Here is a 21,502-nt window from a genome sequence, read left to right on the forward strand (position 1 = left end):
TTTGTTAAATTGAAGTTACACTGTACTAGGATTTATTGACAAAATAAATAAATAAATGTATAATTTTTTATTGACATGCTTAAAAACTCTGATAACAATGTAATGTTAATGTTTGTTGGCAGTTTCGCACTTACGATGCACTGAGAAAGGAGCATGATGCACAGATTGTTCAAATTGCAACTGAAGCAGGACTGCGTATTCTCCCTGATCAGTGGTCCTCACTTCTCTACGGAGATCTTGATCATAAGTCGCACATGCAGTCTATTATTGACAAGGTGTGTTACCAATTAGTTTTCATCAGTGGTATTGCCAGCATCGTCATTATCAGTATTCCAGTGGCATTTTTGAAGTAAAAATAAAAAAGGTTTATCAGCTTTCGATGGAATTTAATATAACTAGACCCTCCGTGAGGGTACACTGGGTTGCCTGTGGTACGTGCAGCGTTCCACGCATTTTTTTCAAGTTTGGGGGGGGGGGGGGGGTCACTCAGAAGTCATACCAGAAGTCATACCACTCGATGTATAAAATCTTTCTTTCCTTACAAGGACCGTATTAATCGTTCACAACAATCCAGAGTTATTTACAGAGCAAATTGTTGGGATTGTAATGGTTTTTACATCGGTAAAACTAAACGGCGGCTTCACGACAGAAAAACCGAACATTTTAAGGCCCTAGCTAAAAATGACAATACTTCAGCCATTGCTGACCACGTCAAGGCCACTGGACATAACATCAAGTGGGATCATTTTGATATTTTAGCGAAGGGCAAAACTGACTATCATTGTAAAATAAAAGAGACCTTCTTTATTCAAGAACTTGAGCCAGCTTTCAACGTCAACGTCGGAAGTGAAATGCTGATGCTTTATTAATCTTTTCTGTTTTTATTAATATTATAATTATTATTATTATATATTTTACTGTTAAGTATTTGCTTAATCTAGGTTCCAGTCCCCTCATCCGCTTTGTTATATATAAATAGCTGTTTTAAATTTCAACGGTTACTTTTGAAAATGTATGTAGAGCACATACGAAACGTCAAGTCATAGTTAAAATGAACAAGTTCAATATGTTTATCACTGCTGTTTGTGTCTTATTTTTGATCATACCAGAAGTCATACCAGCAGAGGCTCTTTGGCTCACAGGTCCTCACACGTTCGTACGACGAAATAGATCCTTTTCTGAGGTTAAAAACTTGGCTACCGGCCTATTAACTAATCATTTGTCAGAAAGAAGAAATTCCTGTCCTCTTTAAAAAAAATTGACACGCATTGCTTACGTGTGGTTGTAAACAAAAGTTGAAAGCTGAGCGACCTAAGAAATATACCACTCAGTAACAGAAGCATAGGACCGAAAATTCTATTTTAATGCTATCAAATGCGAACCAAGCAAGATACAGATTTTGTTAGCTTGCTTTATGCAAAACAAATATTGAAGTAAAAGTAAATAAATATGGATACACAATTTTTAAGAAGAGCAGAAGGAAGTTTCAGGACGGTCGATCGAGCATAAAATATTTTGCCATCGGTAACAAAATCTACGACATGAAAACAACATTAATTTTGAACCACGAATATAAAAAGTTACCATCAGCGGAAAACAGTTTGGGAGATTTTAGTTGTTTTGTTGTAATTGTACAAGTTTGGCTGCACCGAGTAAATCGCACATCGAATTCAGCGGGCGCAGTGATCAAGTTACCGCGGCATGTTTACTCGCGAAACAGTGAAGCATCTGTATCAAATGATGCCAAGCTACCGGGTTTTTGTTTTTGTTAGTTTTCTTTTTCTTTCGATTGTTATAAATTTTGACAAGAAATGTGCAAATTCAACTCTCAGAGGTTGACCATTGTTTCTGGAAAATCAAAAATTTACTCTCCAAGACAAGGTTATTTATCACCAGGTAATTCCATCGTTTTGGTAATAGCAGCTACTTTATTATTCATCAGCGTCACAATCTTTTGCCGATTTTGGGGGTCATTTTGTTGAAACTCAAGCACGCTTCCAAGAGACCTGTTTATTTTCGTGACTTATGCGTTACCACAAAAATTCTCCCCGTATCACATTTCAGCACATGTATGCAAATTTGCTAAGCTCGAAAATTACACAACATGATAAATTTACAAAAGCTGGAAATTTCACTGAAATATTTTCCACCGAAACATTTCTTGAAACAAGCAACATATTTGCTATAAGAGGCAAGAAACCCTTCCTATTTCAGTTGCGTGCGTGCAAGCGAAACACACAATCACAAAGCATACGCAATTAAATAAATTTCTGACAGTTCACATTCAACCCTTTTCGAAAGAACCTTGACCGTAAATAATAAACCACAAAAGAGACAACAAGCTTTCATTCAAGTAATTTTTCACTGCCACATTTCCATTTTTTTTTAACCTTTGCAGAGTTGAGTACAAAATGAATGTTACTTGCCAGACAAACAGGCAAACTTTAAATAGATGCGACTTCAGTAAACACTGTGAGACACACAACAGAGATCACAGATCAACTTGTGGTGTTCGATTCCTTCTCTGTCTTTGTTGAACCCGAAAGTTACCAGAGAAATTTCCATTTGGTTTCAGTGTTGTACGTAACACCACCGTGGCGAAATATTAGAAGTACAGCATATTTTGATTTCGGCTCGACGGGCGAAAGATTCACGCTGTCGAAGTCCATTGCTCGTCGCTTTTTTAAGATTCCAGATCTTTATGTTTCACCGCCTGTCTTGACGTTCCATTCCTGAGCTCCATGTGGGTATATTTTCTTTAAAAATGTACTAAAAAGCCATTCGCGTTACAATGACTTTCGACGCCATTACAGGTTAATTGTGCAGAGCAAACTACGCATTACCCCAGCCCCCTCAAACCTAACAAAATACGCACAGAAGACTCTATGCACAAAGACACCACTTAGCAGGGGAGTGACAGGCAAGACTTTTCCCGACACGGAAAAAAATAACAAAAAAACCCACGAAATGAAACCGGGATTCCGACTGGGTTTGGCAACCCAGTAATTATCAGCTTGTCGAGGCATTGTCAGTGTTCTTCTCAATTCAGTTGAAAATACTTCATGTACATGTATGTGTAGTTGCTTGATTCATGAACCTAATGGTTTTTGCAAAAGACCTGCTTATTCATTGGCATTTTTGGGCATTTCAGCTGCAATCTCCTGAATCATTTTCTCAAAGCATCCAGGAGTTGGTGATTGCACTTCAGAGGTCTGGCGACCCTGGTGATTTGTGCCAAATGAAGGAACAGTTTGAATTTCTCTCTCAGATTGATGCGTCACCAGGTTTGTATGCTGTTTTGGTTAGAGTGGAGCCTGAAATGTTAACAATGTCATCAATTTTTGTCATGAATGTTTGCATTTTTTACAGAGGCAACATGTCCTGAGTGGAAAGAACTAGAGAATGCTATGAAAGCAGTGCATTCAGTTGTTCATGGGCTGGTGAAGTTTTCAAAAGTAGGTGCAGTTTCATTTTAATAGACCCTGGTTGACTTACAGTACTGTAAAAAGCCGCACCTTTTTTCCAAAAATCAAAGCTAGAAGTCTAGGGTGCAGCTTATCTGCAGGAACATTTGAAAAAAGGTGTCGTGAATTTCAACGCCAATTTCTGTTAACTGACACTTTTATGGAAAAGTATGGCACTACTGGTCATTGTTTTTGTTAGTTTGTTGGCTCTTAAAAGAGCCGTTGTTCATGTAAGAGTAAGCTTTAATATTACAGCGCTTACAGTTGTCGTCCCTAAAAGTGTTACACCATCTTCGTTTAACAGTTTTTTTAAGCCGCGGTGTATGGTCCCTGTTTCTTCGCTGTTTAGCACTTTGATAGCAAATTTGTGGAACAAAATAGTCTTGTGCCAACTACTGATGAACAAAATAATAAAGACCCTGTTACACTGGGCAATGTTTCATGCAGCTTATCGCTTTGTGTAAACTCTGAAAACATCACGGTTCTTCTGGTGTCCGGTATCCATTTGGGTGTCCAATCTAATGCCTGGTTACTCAGCTTCAAATGTTCCGTTTGCGTTCTTGTTGTAAGGCAAAAATCTATGGAAAAACTGTGTTGAATGAATAAACTCCTGCCAACAAATACCAGAAAAAATATCATTCATATGTCAAAGTTGGTAGAAACAATGTTCATTATGTTGAAGTGCTAAAATTGTAAGTAAGACTGAGAAGTATTTTTCATTTCAATGTTAATAGTGAGTTTACTTTTGATGAACAGTGGATGAAGAAGACTTCTCAAGACTCGACTTTGGTTTTCTTTGATTTTTTTCAAAGAACTTTTTTTCCAAAATTTGAGCTGCTAAATTCAGGGTTTGGCTTATCTGCGGGTTTTTACGGTTTTTACGGAATCGAAACTCGAAAGAGACTGTCATCTTACTTTTGCACAGTACTGTAACATTTTTGTCTGGCACCTTTTTGGTGTAAGAACATTTAGGGAGGCAAAATACATGTACATGTGTTCATATAACTGCTTGAAGGCTCTTTTGTTTCATGTGGTTAGAGTACTAGATCTAAGCATTCGCCTGTCAAAGTTGAATCCATTTACCCAAGACTGCAGTTTTTTTTCCCATTGGTGATAAGTATTAAAGGCCATTTCCAAGTGTTGTTGACTTCAGCCTTTTTGTCAATGTAAGCCCAAGTTGAAGAGCGCAGTCTAACTAACAATCTTTTAAAGAGTGACTGAGTGAACTTATGTAGAAAATGACCCATTGCAGATTTTTTCCTTTTGATTATTAAGGAGTTAAATTATGTGAAACCTGAAAGAGAGAACCAACAGTTTTAGTGATCATGAATGGACTAGCTAACTATTTTAACTCTAACCTTAACTTGAGTGGCTAACTTTGAACTATTATTATGCAACAAATGTGCACCCCTTAGGGAGTAAAGACTTAAGAGGTTTAGTAGTTCTGTTTAGAAGGTTACTGTCTTTTTGCTTATCAGGTTTATGGCAAGGGAATGAGGGGCTCAAGTGACCCACCCCAGGTGTGTTTTGTTTTTCAATCTTTTTGCTTACTGTTCAATGAAATACAATTTGATTTCAAGGTGAGTAGTTTGAGTGTACAGAGATAATTTTTCACTTTTAATCTTGAACTGTGAAGTAGGTGCCCATGTATGATTTTAATTGTTTTTTTTTTTATCATTTATTCTCATAATTCTCATAAAAGTTGGGGAATTACAAACAAATGGAGGAAGAGAAAAAGAGCGCAAGAAAAGGGGCAAAAGATTCTTAATTACGTGGATACTAAGAGAAAAATAAAAATACAAAGAAACGTAACGCAGTATATGTAAGACAAAGAAAAAATATATGACAAGTTAAACAGTTTATTAAATGCACACACAAAATAAAATACATGTATATATAGAGTATGGGCAGATGGAGCCACTACATGTATGTCAATCTAGCATTTACTATTGAGAAAGATAATGTTTGAAGACAAAATTCTTGCACAGTTTTTTTTTTGTGGTTTTGAATGAATAGAAAGTGGAAGATCATTCCAGAAATTTTATATGATTGGTTATCTTCACCTCACGAAACTATGCATCTGTGGACATTTAGTCAAACAGCTGGGAATTGTGCTAGTATGTACAGTAGATTGTGTGGTCAACAGGTTATAAAGAGTGTTATCTAATGTGTTCATGTATTTGTTCTTTTATTCCTTTGTGTAGCCTCACAATGGCAACAAATTTAAAACAAACATGTGTAGGGATCATTCACGAGGTGGATGTCCACGGGGAATTCACTGCACCTTTGCACACTCTGAGGAGGAACTAGAGAGGTAGGCTGTGTAACTACATGTAGTACCTACTAATTGTCTTACTGAAATTCAGCTCTATGCTTTTTGTCATGAAGTAAAACATGTATACACAGGTTTCTTTTAACTTACCTTATTTTGAAAATGAGCTGTTTTGATCTTCAGGTTTAGCAAAAGACGGCAACGGGCACCTCGCCCTACAGCTATTCCCAGAGGACCAGGACCTGTTGCAGGTCCAGATCAATATTCACCTCATGGCTCCATAGAAAATGGCTGTGAAAATAGCCCAACGGCCACGCAGGCTCCTACAAGTGCTGTTAATGGATCAGCGAGGTCTTCGCCACATTATTCTTCAGGTATGATGGTTTAAAAATGTCTTCATAAGACACAGCGATCGGTGAAAATCGTGGCATTCAACGAATCCTACCAAAAATGATACTATTTTGTATCCGATTGAGGCCCCCCTGTGGAAAAAGATGGCAGCTTTAAACTTGAAGGGTTTGCAGCTACACTGAACTTTATACATGTAGGTTAAAAAATTAAGCAATTAAATCCTTGAACAGTCATTTAGATAGATAGACTTACATACTTAAGTGCAGCCCAGTGGTTAGGACACTTGCCTTGAGTTCCGGGGATCCTGGTGCATGTAAGGTACATAAAAGGTAGCGTATTTACTTGTGTATAAGTTGACCTTTTACGACTGAAAAATCAGCCCAAAAAATCGCCCTCGACTTAAACACAAGTCATGCACAAAGACCTGACGGAAAGCACATGGAGTCATCATAGTTTCCAGTACTCCTCAAATTAGTAGTTTGGTTACCAGGTTTTCCAAGATGGCGGTGTTTTCATCGAGCAATCTTTCAAAGCTCTTCAGCGTTCCTTTGGTCTTCTTATCTAATTCTCCTTTTAAACTCAACATCGAGATCAAAGTTAGTTAAATGCAATGCGATTTACTCCCAAGCTCGTATGTGGTTAAAATCGTGATGATCTTGATAACCTTCACAGCGTACGATTACACCTTTGCGTTTTCTTAGCATTCTCAGGAAGAAAAGATTGACATTTTGGGAAATTTCTGTTGGTGTGAATTTTATTTCTTTAACCAGAAATGATGAAAATCTGAATTTTGATCTTGAAAATGGGGGGTCGACTTATACACGAGTAAATACGGGACATGTGCATAACATCTATGTGCACCAAAATCTACAGACAACCATAAGCAAATTAACATTCCTTGACTAAACTTCAGATAGGTAATGTTTATGCGAAGTACTTTATTATACATGCATGCTTTTCCCCGTTCTTTATCGAATTTTTAAACTGAGTGCATGCGCACCAATAAACACGCATAAGTTAATTTATTTTGCTGTTGGTTTCAGGTGAAATGTCACACTTTTCATCTGGTTATGGGGCCCCACCTCAGGTTAGTCGTAGGGACAACCAGGAACAAATCCAGATGATAACACAGAGAATAAAGCAAGTCTCCATACAGTCACAACAGCCCATGTACCAGAATGATGCATACTGTGGATCGCGTTTGCAATACGATCATGTGCCGTTACCGTATGCACCATCTTCAGGAAGTGACAGGGCAACATATTTTCAGGGATACTATTCTCCATCAGCCACACCACATGGCAATTCATATTCTAATGTTGTGTCTCGAGGAAAGGATGGAACAGTTGGTAAGATGAAAGAATAATATAACATGGGCCATGATGAAGATCTACTTGTATACTTAATGTTTCAATGCATATCGTAGATCAAAAAATGGCCCATTTGCTGCTGGAGATCATATGGTACAAAAACTGAGCAAATTGTATACTGGGACATCTAAAACAAAGTACAATGTAACAAGTACATGTAATTTGAGAATTCTTTGTTTTAAATGTCCCAGTGAACAATTTGCTCGCCAGTATGGTGGTTTTTTTTACCATGTGATCAGTAGCTGCAAAAGGCACATTAAGCTACCAAAGAAATTTAAGCAGTGTCTAAAGTTCTCTGAAAAAAAAAAAGCAGAGACTATCAAAGGAGTCAACAATGAAGAAAGGAGAGTTCCCTGCTGACTTCAAGTTATTGATAGCACATTGAAGAGCACTAATTGCCTGTATTCCTTATTTGCCTTCTTCATTTACCATATTTACCCATGTATAAGTCAACCTTTTATGGCCTCAAAAGAAGCTCCAAAAATCGCCCTTGACTTATACACGGGTCAAAGATTTTGAGCAAAGTTCCAGCTAAGTAATTTATTCAAAATTGACATATTAATGTTGTCTTGGGCACAACAAACACAGTGGACAAAAGAATGATAAAAGACTTCAAAATGAATGTATATAAGCAATTCCAGTTGAAATGAAAAAGGATTTGTCCAAATCTAAATGTTGAAGATACTCACAAGCACAAATATGAAATAGACACTGGAAATTTTCGTTTTCCAAAGGCGGAAAGCTCTAAAATTAAAGGCATTTCTGTTTCTTCAAATAAACTCGATCGTTCAACAGCTTAGTAACCTGGCACAATACCTCGTGTTTGCGTGCAAGCATCGTCACTCGTGTTGCGTGAAAATGTTGGTTGGTAATGATTGTTTTTTATTCTTTATACAAACCTGGCTGATTTAAATGCTTTTGCAAACTTCGTATTGTTTGGTTTATGAGTTTTGTTTTGTTTATCATGTGACAAATTATAAGTGAAGGAGCAATTAAACCTTGCACATTTTCGCATTGTTCGCAAGTTATTTTCAAAGATTGACTCCTGCTTCGTGATGTTGTGCTTATCCTCTAAAGCTCTTTATCATTGAACAACGAAACAGGTTAGTTTGAGGTTTACATGTTCGATTTTCTGAGAACTTTTTCGAAACTCAAGGACAAAATGCTCGCATATACATGTACAACAACTGCTGAACCACAAAACTATTAAGCGCTAATGAGGCCCTGAGTTTTTTGTGTATCCACACTTCCAGAAATCGAAAAATACAAGATTAGTGTCCCAGTAACATAATGATTTTAACAAAGAAATTAAGAAATTGCTTATTTTGCCTTCAAAAATGGGGGGTCGACTTATACACGGGTAAATACGGTAGCTACTGACAAAAACTGTCAAGAGGGTTTGCACATACAATGTACAAAACATGAATTTTGTACATGTACATCTTGTCTTGGTTTTCTTTGTGTTGTACAGTATGTCTAAACTTGTCCTATCATGAATGTTTCTCTGGCCAGGAATTATGACCCCACCTTGCAACTCACCCTTGACGATTCAGGATGAAGCAATGACCAAAATGAATGGACTCAGTGGGATGAACGGACTGAATGGGATGAATGGATTGAATGGATTGAATGGAATGAATGGGTTAAATGGAATGACAAATGGACACGTGGATCACCATCACTCTATGTACAATGGCAGGGCGATGCGTCCAAGAAGAGATATGGCACCCTTACAATCACAGCCACCAGGAACTAGTGGCTATCCACGTTATGATCAATCATCATTTGGCTATCCATCAGATCCCACTGGTTATTGCAGGTAGACTATATTGCTTTAAACTTCATTTTTGTATTTTGAAATCCAACTTTATCGCTAATGGAAAATACCTGTTAATCATTTATGTTTTTTGCTATATCAGTACAAACTTGGATAAGCTTGACTCCTGTTCTTCTTTTGACTTGCTTCATTCTTATCATAATAGGCTGTATTATTATTGTCTGAAAACATTTTTCACCTGCTCTTTTAATTGTTTTTCCTTTTAGTGCTCAGCCTGATTACTATAGTGTTCCATATGGCAGGGCTGCCGTGTCTTATGAACCTGTCCCACAGACTATCATGGGCTACTCTTTCACAAGACAATACCACGATCCTCGCTTTGGATCAAGAAAGCCATACATTCCAGGCAATGATCCATTTGAAGAACCTGTGAGTATGTTTATACTGCATCAAGTCAGTTAGTTATTTTTTATGATATATTACTTTTTGTTATTGTTCTTCATTTTGTTCACTTTCTTCTAGCTCAGTGATATTGCACCCCAAACCAGAAATCAGGTCTAATTTGACTCCTGTAAGAAGAACTCAGAATTTTTTTGACAGTATTCCTGAGAAAGCTTGTCTTCATTAATTTTCGGGATTTACATGTAACATACACTGTACTTCTTGGTTTTCACCCATGTGACACAGCAGCTATGTCGGATGGCAATACAATTTACAATTATTTCTTTTCACAGAATTTGTATAATAGTAAAGTTTCGTTCCCAGCAGAGAAAGGGGTTATTGTTCCTTCCATCCAACATGGCCAGCATGAGGTGACATCCAACCCAGCAATACCACCTTCTACACCTCACTTGTCAGTTGTGAGAATGCCATACCTCAAATCCTGGTAGCAAACCTTAGGGTCGAGGGGTCTCCAGTAGATCAGTGGTTTGACTTCTGTTGGGAGCTCCCTGAAGTTTTTTCCCCCTGAGTATGCCTGTGTTATAACAGACACATTCATACATAGCTTGATAGTACTTTGGCTTGAATCAAATTTGAATGTACCGGTAGCTTAAAAAGTTGTCATTCAAAGACCCTATGTTTTGACACTCATGTCTAGTGTCTTCATCAAGGCTGACCCAAGAGAAACTGTTTCTATATTTCTTGAAAATCACTGTTACTTACAATAAAACGTTATGTCTTTTCTTCAGGGAAATGAAAACAGTGATACAGCAACTGAATATGAGCCCATCCTTAGTTTTGGAGTTCTTAACAGGAAGGACACGACACTGTCTAGTGCCAGCAGCGGGGTCAGCAGTGGCTCCCCACTCAGCCACTCTCCTGCTGCTAGCCAATCATCAAACTCCAGTTTATCACCGAGGCAACAGTCCCCTGTGGGGTGGCAACATGGGAGCGAGAATGACTTCAGCAACGTGAACCTTAAATTCTTAGAGGACAGTAGTACTCTGCCACCACCCCCGGGTATCAACAATGCTGCACCAATATGGTCACCTCATTGTGGAAACGAGGTACGCTTATTTACAAAAACACAACTTTGTAAGACCACTTGTATTGAGTTTAATTACGAGCACTACTTTTTGAGTCCTATCATACTTACAAGGATAATTTACACAAAATGTGTCTTCCTGGTTCCTGCTTCTTGCAAGTGTATTTCTTGATTGGCTGTTTAGTCTGTCTTGTGTCTTGTATTGTTTGTCTTGGTTTCGAATGGACCATCATTTCATAAAGCCTGGATGACTTCTTCCAGCGGAGAAGTCAGTATTGATAGTTACAGTGTAGGAATGTCGCATTTACCCACAACTTTGTCAAGATGAGTCTACTGGGAAGATATGTTGAAGCTTGGTAGTGTATGATATTTACACTACGATACTAGCACTACTTACAATTCGATACCTACGCTATTCCATTACAATACACAATACAATACCGGTACTTACACTACTTACGGAACGATACCAACAATACTTACAGCACAAATACCCATACACAAGCACACACGCACTCTTCCAATCCCTAATTATTACTTACGTGTACAAAAATTTCGTTTTATCAACGGAGAGCAAATCCAAATTTTTGTATACTACTTCCCCACCGACGCAGCACCACAGTTTCTTTAGAAACTACCCCCTTCATTCATTTCTTACTTACGTGGTCAAGTCTTTTCTTTATTGGAGTGGTTACATACACGGACCAAACAGACCTCATTTTTTTATTGCAGAGTATTTTTATTGCAGGATTATCGAAACACGCGGGAGTATAAAATCGATGGTTGCTTCGTAGTGTTTTGGCCGCTAGTGAAAAACTACTAGTCCCCATGCCAGTCGCAACCCATTCGCGGTCAAAACAATCGTACTCACGAGTGTTTCAATAATTCTGCGATAAAATATCCCGCCAGCTACCTCGTCTATGAGATATCCCGTAGATGAAGTTATCCAAACTGTCAGCCACTGAGACCATCGCTGTATTCGGTAGATATAATAGTTGCGTGCGATCCCTGAGCATTTAAACGGCGAGCCATTGCGGATCTCATACAGAAAACTGCTTTTCGGTCAGTTACACTCTCATGAAAACTTTTACGAGGCTTTTTTGTATATCGTATCGAGTTGTCATCAGTTACCCTGTACCTGCGATTGGATATGTTACCACTGTATGTGAATCTTAAATAATGCAAACGAGTAATAATTTGTGTCTTGTCTCTCCATTTTTTAGAGGGGCAAGCTTTGGACCCGCTATAGTGTAGACTACGACGAGTGGTCGAGGTATGAACAAAATGCCCTTGTACGTGTTGTTTGGACATTGTGCAGGAAATGAAATCATATTATTTAATCTATTGTTGGGTTATAAGGAAATATAGTACTATCCGACAAGGCAAAGTGCGTCTGGCGCCAAATGTCGTTCCGGGGTAGTAATGATCTTTTATCATATGGCTAGTGATTCTGGCCGATATAACGCGCACTCTGATTGGCTAAGAGCAGCGTAGCGCTAGGAATAATTCTCCCGTAATGCCCACGGGCCGATTATGGATTATGCAATTTAGTTTTGTCTTCTTTAGAATCGTTCTGTTGGCCATATGATAAACAAATGAATAACCTCGACCGTTTGGTCGTTACAGCGAAATCCCAAACTTCGGCCAAGCTTATTGACCTTGCTGTCGCTCGGTCAATGCGGCAAGGCCTCAGTTTGAGATTTTGCTGTAACGACCTCACTCTCGATTATTATGTTGTTAGTTTCATTGCCAAAGGACTTAAGAGGGTTTTTCGTTTGTTAGGAAAGAGGAGCAGATAAAAAACGATGAGCAGTTTGCGCGAGCTCTTCAGGAGAAACTCCAACATGACAGCAAATCGTCGGAAATAATCGGCAGTGAATTGTTAGGATCGCGGGACAATAAAGACCAAGGCATTGATCAGGGGAGGAGAGGGCAGGTCAGTTTCGTTCCAAAACTCAGGCGATTTACAATCATCATAAAGTAATGTCCCTGCTTCTTTTGTCGGTTTTGATGGTTAATCACCATCTCAACGTTTTCTATTATTACTTTGTTTTCAGAACATTCCAGATTGCGGCATAGGAATGGACAGCTTGGAGACTGAAGCAGAAATCAAGAAACGAAAGAAGGAAGAACACAGGCGTCTACTTCAGGAACGTAGAAATCTGCTTCAGCAACAGGAAAGAGAAAAACAGGAGCGAGATGATCGTATACTTGCCGAGGAACTAGCCTTAAATGATGCTCAACAAGCAGGGCTCTTCCCTGATCCTAGGTGCATTGTGAAACCCTATTCCAGTGTGATTTCCCGCGGGGCCCCCATGGGGATCGGTTTCGGCAGCCAGGGAAGCAGTGATGTTTCAGGGGAGTTAGATACGTTTAGCGGTTTTGGCAGCTTTCGTGGATCATGTGCATCTTCATTGGCTAATAATGACGAAGGCATAGATTCATCACAGATGACGTCAGGTTGCAGTGGAGACATACGTGTGCAAGAGTAAAGTGATGTCATTACAGTTTGTTAATCATTGATTTGTGTGAAGTATTATTTGTGTAAGTGCGCGTGTCTTAGAGACGTATATGAATGAAACCAATTGTTTGATTGCAACTTTCTTGTAAAAGTCGTGTTTAGAATTAGTTTAGGCCCCAGTCGAACTGGTTTTATTTTTCCTTTCCTGTTCATGGACATCGTTAACGGCACTTGTATAGCGCCCGTTTGTGGTTCTGGGTTTCAATTGAAGTATTAGCTCTTTATTTTAGGAAAATTAAAGCAAAAGTCGTGTAATTTCAGAAGAGTGGCCAACATAAACAGAAAAAAAAAATAGGGGTTTGGATTATACATAGAAATACAGCAATCAAACTAAGTGATATACACCGAGCGTTTAGTGTATTACTTCTTCACGGAGGTCAAAGCCTGTGGATTGCTACGCATAGCGTGACCTATTTTGGGAACAAAAATATCAACGTGGTTTTGTGATATTCAACCATTTTTTGGAAATCTGAATCTTAAACATGTTTCAGGTTAGATCGGTGACTTTTCTTTAAAAACATTTTTTAAAATAGAGAGGGAAATGTGGCGGACGCCAAGTGTCAGTGTCGGGGATGTGGATAGCGAAAGTTGTTTAGGTGTCTAGGCCCTAGTTTCTGACGAAATTTTTTCAAAAGATGAACTTTTCGTCGTTTTCATCTTTGAGTAACATATCGTGTTCTCGCGCTCCAGCCACGTTTGTTACGCAAGCTTCAGAAGCCTTGCGTGACATAGTAGAATGATTGCGCAATAGGGAACAATGATGATATTCAATTTTGCTTGTGAAATATTTATAACTCTTCAACGGACCGAAGTAAATCAGTTATTCTTTCAAGAATCATTAGCAAACTCATAATTTAAGTGGTGTCCATAGATGTTGTATAATGGTGAAAAAAATTGTAGTGATTTCACATGTTGACAATTTGTCGTGTCGTACTATTAAAATAATGGATACGTTTCGTCTTTGGACAAAACAAGTTTTATCTTAAGCCAAGGCGGCGATGTTTGTAATATAAAATTGTGAAGTTAAATTTTTTGGCTAGGTCAGCGATAAAGTCAAACAATTTTTTTGGTTTCTTTGGTAAAGAATGGTGATTTAATCAGTCATATTATGTGGGCCGACTTCGTTTGAACATTTGTAAAAGTATTTGTTTCTGTGTTGTGTTGTAGTTTTTAGTTCGTGATGTGATTTCCTCATAGTATGGAAACTTTTGTTACTTGGTGAAGCGTCGATGGTTTATATTTATAATAAGGGTTTTTATTTGTTAAATATTATTTTCAGCTTTATCAATTACAGCGACTTCAGTGATGATTTGTTCCACTTTCTGTCGAAATGGCCAATTTATAGCCCAAGGGGATCTCTGTTTAGGCGACTCCAGCTACTGCAGAGCGTGTTTATAGTTCATCCTCAAGTGTTTGAAGTTTGTTTTACACATATTTAACAAACAGGTCTAATGGCTGGCGTATATGAATTTTCTCGCTCTGATTCGGGAGTGAGTGATTGGTTAATTTCTAAGAGGCGATTTATAGGCAAAAAGCCGATTCAATATTGCTAAAAGGAATTATGTACAATATTGCAATTTTACAGTTTTAAGTGGATCAATAAAAATGTTAGCGGCAAATGGCTTGTCTGATGTCGTTTATTTGCGACATGGCTTAAGTGTATTTTTGCAACTCGTCATAGCGTTACAGGTGTGTGGCTTTTACTTGTTCGTTGGGGAAGGAGGGATATCAAACGGAGACTCAAGGAGCGACTAAAAGTCGTGAGGCTGTAAAGCTTTGGGATTGTTGCGTGATTACAATTGTTTGGTTATAGCGTGGTAGTTAATGAAAGCAGCTAGAAATAGCACAGTGGGAAAAGGTTAGCTCACATTTAGTCCTATTAGTACATTTTATTGTACAAGTATTTGTATTCTGTTACTCCGAGTAAATGAGGCTAATAAAGTTGGCGAGTGTAAAATGGACTGTTGTTGAGATGTGCTGTGCCGTGCTTTTAAAAGTCCAGTTTCCTTAGTCTCCTCTGTGTGTCCCATCTAAGAAGCCTTGATAGACATTGCAAGGACCGCGACTACGTGAAGGCCACAAAACAATAGAGTTAACGGACAAAAGCAAAAGATTTGCTCACCCCTCACCTGCGTTTAACATTTTGGTACACTTCTTTGCCGTTTTCGCCTTGACAGCGATGTCAAATGACCAAATTCAAGGTTATGTGATGGACGCGATGACTTGGGAATAAATTGTCGTTTCCTCTCCAAGCATTCACTCATTTCATATCATTTCTATTCCTGGATGTTGATACACATTTCCCTTGCCTAAAGGCTGCGAGTAATCGACAAGGCGTGCCCTCATTGGTTACTTCGAGGTCACATGACATCTAACACTAAGAATCTCCCGCCAAAATCTCTGATCGGTCAACATTAGGGAGTTTTGGCAAAGACGACGGCTACGGCAACGCAACAAAGCAAGATTATTATTGGTTGAAAAAGGAAAAATGCTCGTGCTGCACGTGCGACACGAATTTCCGTGCATTTTTAGCCGTACACCACAAAACAACAACGTGAAATCACCAAATTTTAGGTTTTGACGGCAACGTAAGCATATAACAAGGAAAAAGTCTTTTTCAGTTTTGACTTCAAAACCGTTCGTACCCATCCATTTACAGGATAGTTCGCCTGTATTGTACAATGTGAACAAGACGGATTAATCGTGAAATACTTGCGACAGCGCTAAGTTATATTTTGGACTAACGTTTTCGTTGCTGTAGCCGTCGTCTTTGCTAAAACTCCCTTCATGCAAAATCTGTGCCGCCAGAGGGTAACAGTAGGGAGCTTATGAAACGAGGACGGCGACGGCAACGAGAACTTCATTTTAAAATACGAGATCGCGTTATTCATATCACTTCGAAACTATTTCATGTCGTTTCGCGTTAAAAATGTGTAGTAACTATCGATGAATTAAACTGGTATGAGTGAGTTGGAAGCGTAGAGAGAGAACTGAAAATTCATCGTCATGTGCTAACGTCCTCCACAGAACCTTGAATTTGGTCATTTCACGTCGTCATTTAGGAGACGACGGCAAAGAAATGTACCAAAATGTAAAACGCACGTGCAGAGCGTGCAGAGCCATTGTTTTTGCTCACTAAAGCTATTGTTTTGTAGCGTCGTCGTTGCCGTCGGCGTCGTCGTTTCGTAAGCTCCCTAGTGTACCGTTACCTGCGAATTATGACCGACGACCGCCGTTGCTGTCGCCGGGCCCTCCCACTCTCGGCGGTGAAAAGCCCTGGGAATGAAGTTGAAAGTGTACGCACGGGCATTGCTAAAGGTAGCATACAGACAAACATAAATACATGGTTCATGGTTCATTTATTTCACACTATTTACATAACCTTAACATACAAAGAAAAGTATAGTCACAACACATGGTTACAAGATAAAATAATTACAGTACAGGTTATAAAATGTGTGTGGTGGTCAAAGTAGCGAAGGCTTTCTAGTTGACCACCACATGAAAACTTTATTTCATTTCGAATTTCAGAGTAGTTGCAATAGATAATATCTCCGAGACATATCATTTGCAGCTAAAATAAATAACAAATACGGATACTTAGTTATTATATGTAATATTTTACAGATGCAAAAAGAGGAAGAAAAGCGGCCATATAAAACTGCGGCTCTGGATTCTCGTTTTAAAATCTGTAAACTCAGTGGTATGGATAACATCAGGTGGAGCATTCATTCCACTGCTTTGCGGATACGTATAAACGTAAGGAAAAGAATTAAGCCCATAACTGGTTCTTTTGGGTTTATTAAGGGACAGAATACAATCAGTTCCGCGAAGATCATAAGAAAAAAACCAGAGTGAAAAACATATTTTTCATAGAAGCAGGAAAATTATCAAAAAACAGACTTTTATACAGTAACATGAGGAAATTTTGAATGCACTTATTGCATAGAGATGTCTTTAGTGAGAAGACCATCCGGCGTAATAGGACAGGTAATCTGTTATCTACAATCTGTAGATAACGTTCTCGTGGCCATTTTCGTCGTTGCTTTAAGCTCTCTACTTTCTCTCTACTTAGTACTAGTCGGTACGAACCGGTCAGTGTGCATTTATGTTCCCTGTAGGTCAAGGGAATAATACACATCTTCGTTTTCAAGAACTTGGAAAGTTCCTTTTTGCCTTATGGCTGTTTCAAGTTTAGTTGCCTAGCATTGCTACGCTAATCAACAGGAATGACCAAAATCTTCCCAAATCGAATGAGGAAGTTTTTTTTCAAACCTTTATAAAAGAGTTCGAAACTTTTAGGAAACGTTTGTAGAAAAGTTTGACGCTTTTAATTGCTCAAAATCTAAGACTAGCTGTTACAAATATATAAAGAATATTGCCAGCGTGCTGGAATGTTAGGAGAGGTTCATGGAGCCTTAGGGAAATTACATACAGTCAGGCTAACTTGTGCTTTTGCTACGGTCATAAACACAACAGGCTGTCGTTTTCTAATTAGTCAGCCAAGAATAACATACTATCTCTGAAAATTTGAAATCGAAATGTTACAAAGAATATATGGCAGCATTAGCGCTTTAGGTAGTCTCCCTCGCAGCCGCTTTTTGGATGTCACGCAACGTTCCGCCAAAAGGGAACGTTGCGTGACATCCAAAAAACGGTTGCAAGGGAGACTACGCTTTAGGCACCTGCGAATTCATTAGGCTTTGATGGCTCATAACTGGCTCGTTATCAAAGCTAAAAGGCTTAAAACTGGAGACTTAACTAAGTTTAATACTGAGGTCCTTTTACCTTTTGAAGTGAATTTGTAAATAGCATGAGAATTTCTGTGAGCAAACTCGCACATTAATGATACAAAATGTAAAAAATGACGTCAGCAAAGATTTCAAAGATGCTGACGTCAACACAGGAAAAAAATAACAGATTCCCATTTTTGGCTATTTTAGGGTATTTAAAGAATACCAACAAAAATCCCAAATTTGGAAGAGTGAGACAAGTCCTAGTCAGGGAACTTGGTTGGGAATTCCCTGGTTGGGACTTGTCTCACTTTGCCAAATTTGGGATTTTTATTGGTATTCTTTAAATACCCTAAAATACCCCAAAATGGGAATCTGTTATTTTTTCCTGTGCAGGTTGCGTCATTACCCTTTTCTACTTTCGGCAGTTGAAAAACTTTCTCAGTTCTTTCTTGATATCTCTCTTGACGAACCCATAGACCAAAGGATTTAAACCTGAGTGAGTTAACAACAGCAACCACGACAAATTCATTGTGGTCAAGTCAAGGTGGGCTATTGTCTCTGTCGAAAACGATTCTTTGAGATGGAGGTAGGCGGCAAGCACCCAACATGCCACAAACCAGGTAATTACTATACCAAGAGCCGTAATGGAACGGTCGTGGTTCGGCTGACGCTGTTTTGGCTTTTGCGACAACGTTATGCTGCAGTCTGTGGAGCGTTCTACGTCAGAGTCAATCTCTCTCACGCTAGGCTTTTTGCCACACTGTACGTTCGGGGCGCCACGCGCGGAGCGAGGGCTCAGGTTGACCGTCACACTCAATTCTGTTTCCCTCAGTGTGCATTGTCCATGGTCACTTAACATTGCATCTGAATAGTTGAAATCCACTTGCTCTTGCTGTCGTTTCTCGTGTTGTTTGTGCCTCTGGATAATACAGGCAATGTGTAAAAACGCCAGTGGTAATGCAAGACAAGGAAGCGCTATAAACAACACTGCTTCAACGACTGTAAAAACTTCCATAGCTGTACCTTGTTGTTCGGGTTCTTGTAACAAGTAAGTGAAATGAAGGAGAGCAACCACAAAGGGAACTGCCCAACATACCATGATAGGGATTAGGTACTGCTTGACCTTAACCGCAACAGGATAGGACAAGGGACGGATCACTGATTTGTAACGGTCCCAGGTCACTAAGCAGAGGCACAGCATTGACGTATAAACGAAAAACTCGTACATGGCCAGCTGTATGTGCCGGTCACACTTCTTCCAGTAAGTGCATACAAGTTCGGGGGGCGTGACAAACAATCCTACGCACAGGTCTGCCAGATTTAAGGACATTATAAATCGGTTGGACAGGATACGACGTAACCTTCGTCTGGTGATGAAGAGTAATATCAATGGTAAATTTCCAGCGATTGTGAAAAACGCAAGAAACACTCTCAAGGTCCAGTACCAACGAGTTGTGATGGGATTATATTGGTGAAATTTTTCCGCCGTAGGATCTGAGGCATTGGTATTCTGTACCATTTCAATAGAAACTTGAGGCTCTACGGAAGAAAGAAAAATGGATAACAACCGATATGATATACAGTATGTTAACCTGCAGTGAAGGTATATTTCAGCGGGCATGCACTCATGTTTACTTCTTGAAATCTGTCCGCCATTTTGAATTAATTGTTGAAGAAACGGAAGGTTGGGGGGAGAAAAATAATCGAAGTGATCGGGGATAAACGGCGAGTGGGAAGTGGGAGGGGAGAGGAAAATTTCCCTTCACCCCAATCGCCGCCCATTACAAATCCAATATGGCGGCTGTACAACGAGATTGTATTCGAACTTACCAATAAGACGCCTGTACTACAGGCTAACAGTATGCCGGTATCGTACTAAGTAGAGTAGAAAAATACTAAGTATTGAAGAACTGAGTAATTTAATTAATCACTTAAAATTACCAAGCTTTCCCTGGCAGTTCTTGGAGAGAAGGGAAAAGAAACGGCTGTTGCATGGGGACACCATCAATAAACTGCCACAAGAGGTTTTCCATTCATCATTTTGTTTGACTCTTAATGACTGTTTTTATCGCTGCTATTTAGCCGTAAAAAGCCAGACAAAACCATATCGACAAAGATGAAAAAACCTCTGCGAGCAGGATAAGTCAACAGGCAATGGAAAAAGTAAAGCAAATAGCCATAGTATTCGCGCGGTGGTGTTTGAGGCTCCAATCTTCGCTCAGTTTGAAAACAGTTTGTCGACGTCGTTATCTGTGCGGTATCCAGGAATACAATAAAACGTTCCCTGTGGCGTTCAGTATGATCTAAAGGTACTTAGGTGCTGCGTGCTACGTAGCCAGTAAAAATTGGGCTGAATGAAATGAATTGATAAGGGTAATTATACACCGTGAGAAAAATTTGCAAAACTGCTCATTATTTTAATTTACCATAGTTGAAACAACCCAAACCTTTACTAACGCGACAAACATTAGGGTTTGACCGGATTTTCGAAAGGGAACAGTCGCAGTTGTGTAATACTAAGGCAAGGCGTGAGAACCAATGTTTTGGGGCCGCCATTTTTGTCATCAGATATGGCTTAAATACAGACCTTGTATTATTGTAAAACTACCTGAAGAAGCCTACTTTAGCTAGACGAAATGCGTCGGAGAATAAACATGTTTTACAGATGCAGTTCGCAGAGTGCTCGAGAGAAACCGAGGAAGGAGAAGAAGACAAAATCTTAACGAGGAACATCGTAACATTGAGAGAAACAGAGCGAGAGAGAAATACTAATTTACAACGGTTAGCTTTCAGGTAATGTTTTCCTTCTTAATGCATGCCTTGCTGCCTCACATATCTTGTAAAACTCGCTAAAAAAACAAAGGCCTGAAAACGTTTGCAATTCCGTCTTGACAGAGATTCTGGTATATTTCAACAATCACTTCAGGATTTTGTGTGACATGGATGTCCAGTCGTAAGCTACTTTGTTTGACTGTGAAATTGCAGTCGAGTAAGCGAATTTACTACTCTTTTTTATATTATGATTAGGATAGTACGCGCACTCTCATTGGTCAATAGCTGTGTTTAGATGAGAGTATGGTAACACCGGTGTCACATCACACGAATTTTGATTGGTTATGTTTGTCAGACACGCGTTTTGATTGGTTGGTAGGAAATATGAGCGTGTGTCAAAAAATCTGTTTCAATCAAGAAGTAAAAAAACCAGCATTTTCCTAAATTTGTTGAATTATCTTTAAGAAATATTTTGTAAAAGCAATAGAGGACTTTTTTCCGTATTTCCATAGCCTCATCTGAACACTTGGGGGAGTTGGGAGAATTCTCCACAGTTATCATGCAAACCCTCGACTGCGTCTAGGGTTTTCCCCTCGTGTTTAGATGAGGCTATGGAAACACGGAAAACGTCCTCTATTCCTTAAATAGCTTGACTTTTTAATTAGTAAGACTTTAGTTCTTCTTCTAAACTGAAGAGAGAGGGTGTCAAGATTATTAGTCAAACGGAAAATGTTGTGAAAGAGATCACTGTGC

General features: G+C 39.0%; 2 protein-coding genes across 6 annotated transcripts in view; one reads left to right on the top strand and one right to left on the bottom strand.

Annotated features, from left to right (window-relative positions):
- Nucleotides 1–15,202, top strand: part of LOC137985757 (uncharacterized) — a 27,887-nt gene extending 12,685 nt beyond the window's left edge. For all 4 annotated transcript variants that reach the window (XM_068833349.1, XM_068833350.1, XM_068833351.1 and 1 more), the window contains 13 exons: nt 123–275; nt 3,152–3,284; nt 3,370–3,455; nt 4,943–4,984; nt 5,669–5,778; nt 5,920–6,110; nt 7,131–7,436; nt 8,970–9,276; nt 9,501–9,663; nt 10,425–10,742; nt 11,944–11,993; nt 12,503–12,656; nt 12,778–15,202. In XM_068833349.1, coding sequence (XP_068689450.1) covers nt 123–275; nt 3,152–3,284; nt 3,370–3,455; nt 4,943–4,984; nt 5,669–5,778; nt 5,920–6,110; nt 7,131–7,436; nt 8,970–9,276; nt 9,501–9,663; nt 10,425–10,742; nt 11,944–11,993; nt 12,503–12,656; nt 12,778–13,212 — 2,448 coding nt within the window. In that variant the 3' untranslated portion in view covers nt 13,213–15,202. The remainder of the gene's footprint in view (nt 1–122; nt 276–3,151; nt 3,285–3,369; nt 3,456–4,942; nt 4,985–5,668; nt 5,779–5,919; nt 6,111–7,130; nt 7,437–8,969; nt 9,277–9,500; nt 9,664–10,424; nt 10,743–11,943; nt 11,994–12,502; nt 12,657–12,777) is intronic.
- A 1,379-nt stretch (nt 15,203–16,581) lies between these two features.
- LOC137991071 (octopamine receptor beta-2R-like) overlaps nt 16,582–21,502 on the bottom strand; it is a 14,578-nt gene continuing 9,657 nt past the window's right edge. For both annotated transcript variants that reach the window (XM_068836199.1, XM_068836200.1), the window contains exon 2: nt 16,582–19,516. In XM_068836199.1, coding sequence (XP_068692300.1) covers nt 18,390–19,496 — 1,107 coding nt within the window. In that variant the 5' untranslated portion in view covers nt 19,497–19,516 and the 3' untranslated portion in view covers nt 16,582–18,389. The remainder of the gene's footprint in view (nt 19,517–21,502) is intronic.

This window comes from Montipora foliosa, chromosome 2 (assembly GCF_036669935.1).
Source record: "Montipora foliosa isolate CH-2021 chromosome 2, ASM3666993v2, whole genome shotgun sequence".
Taxonomy (NCBI): Eukaryota; Metazoa; Cnidaria; class Anthozoa; order Scleractinia; family Acroporidae; genus Montipora; species Montipora foliosa.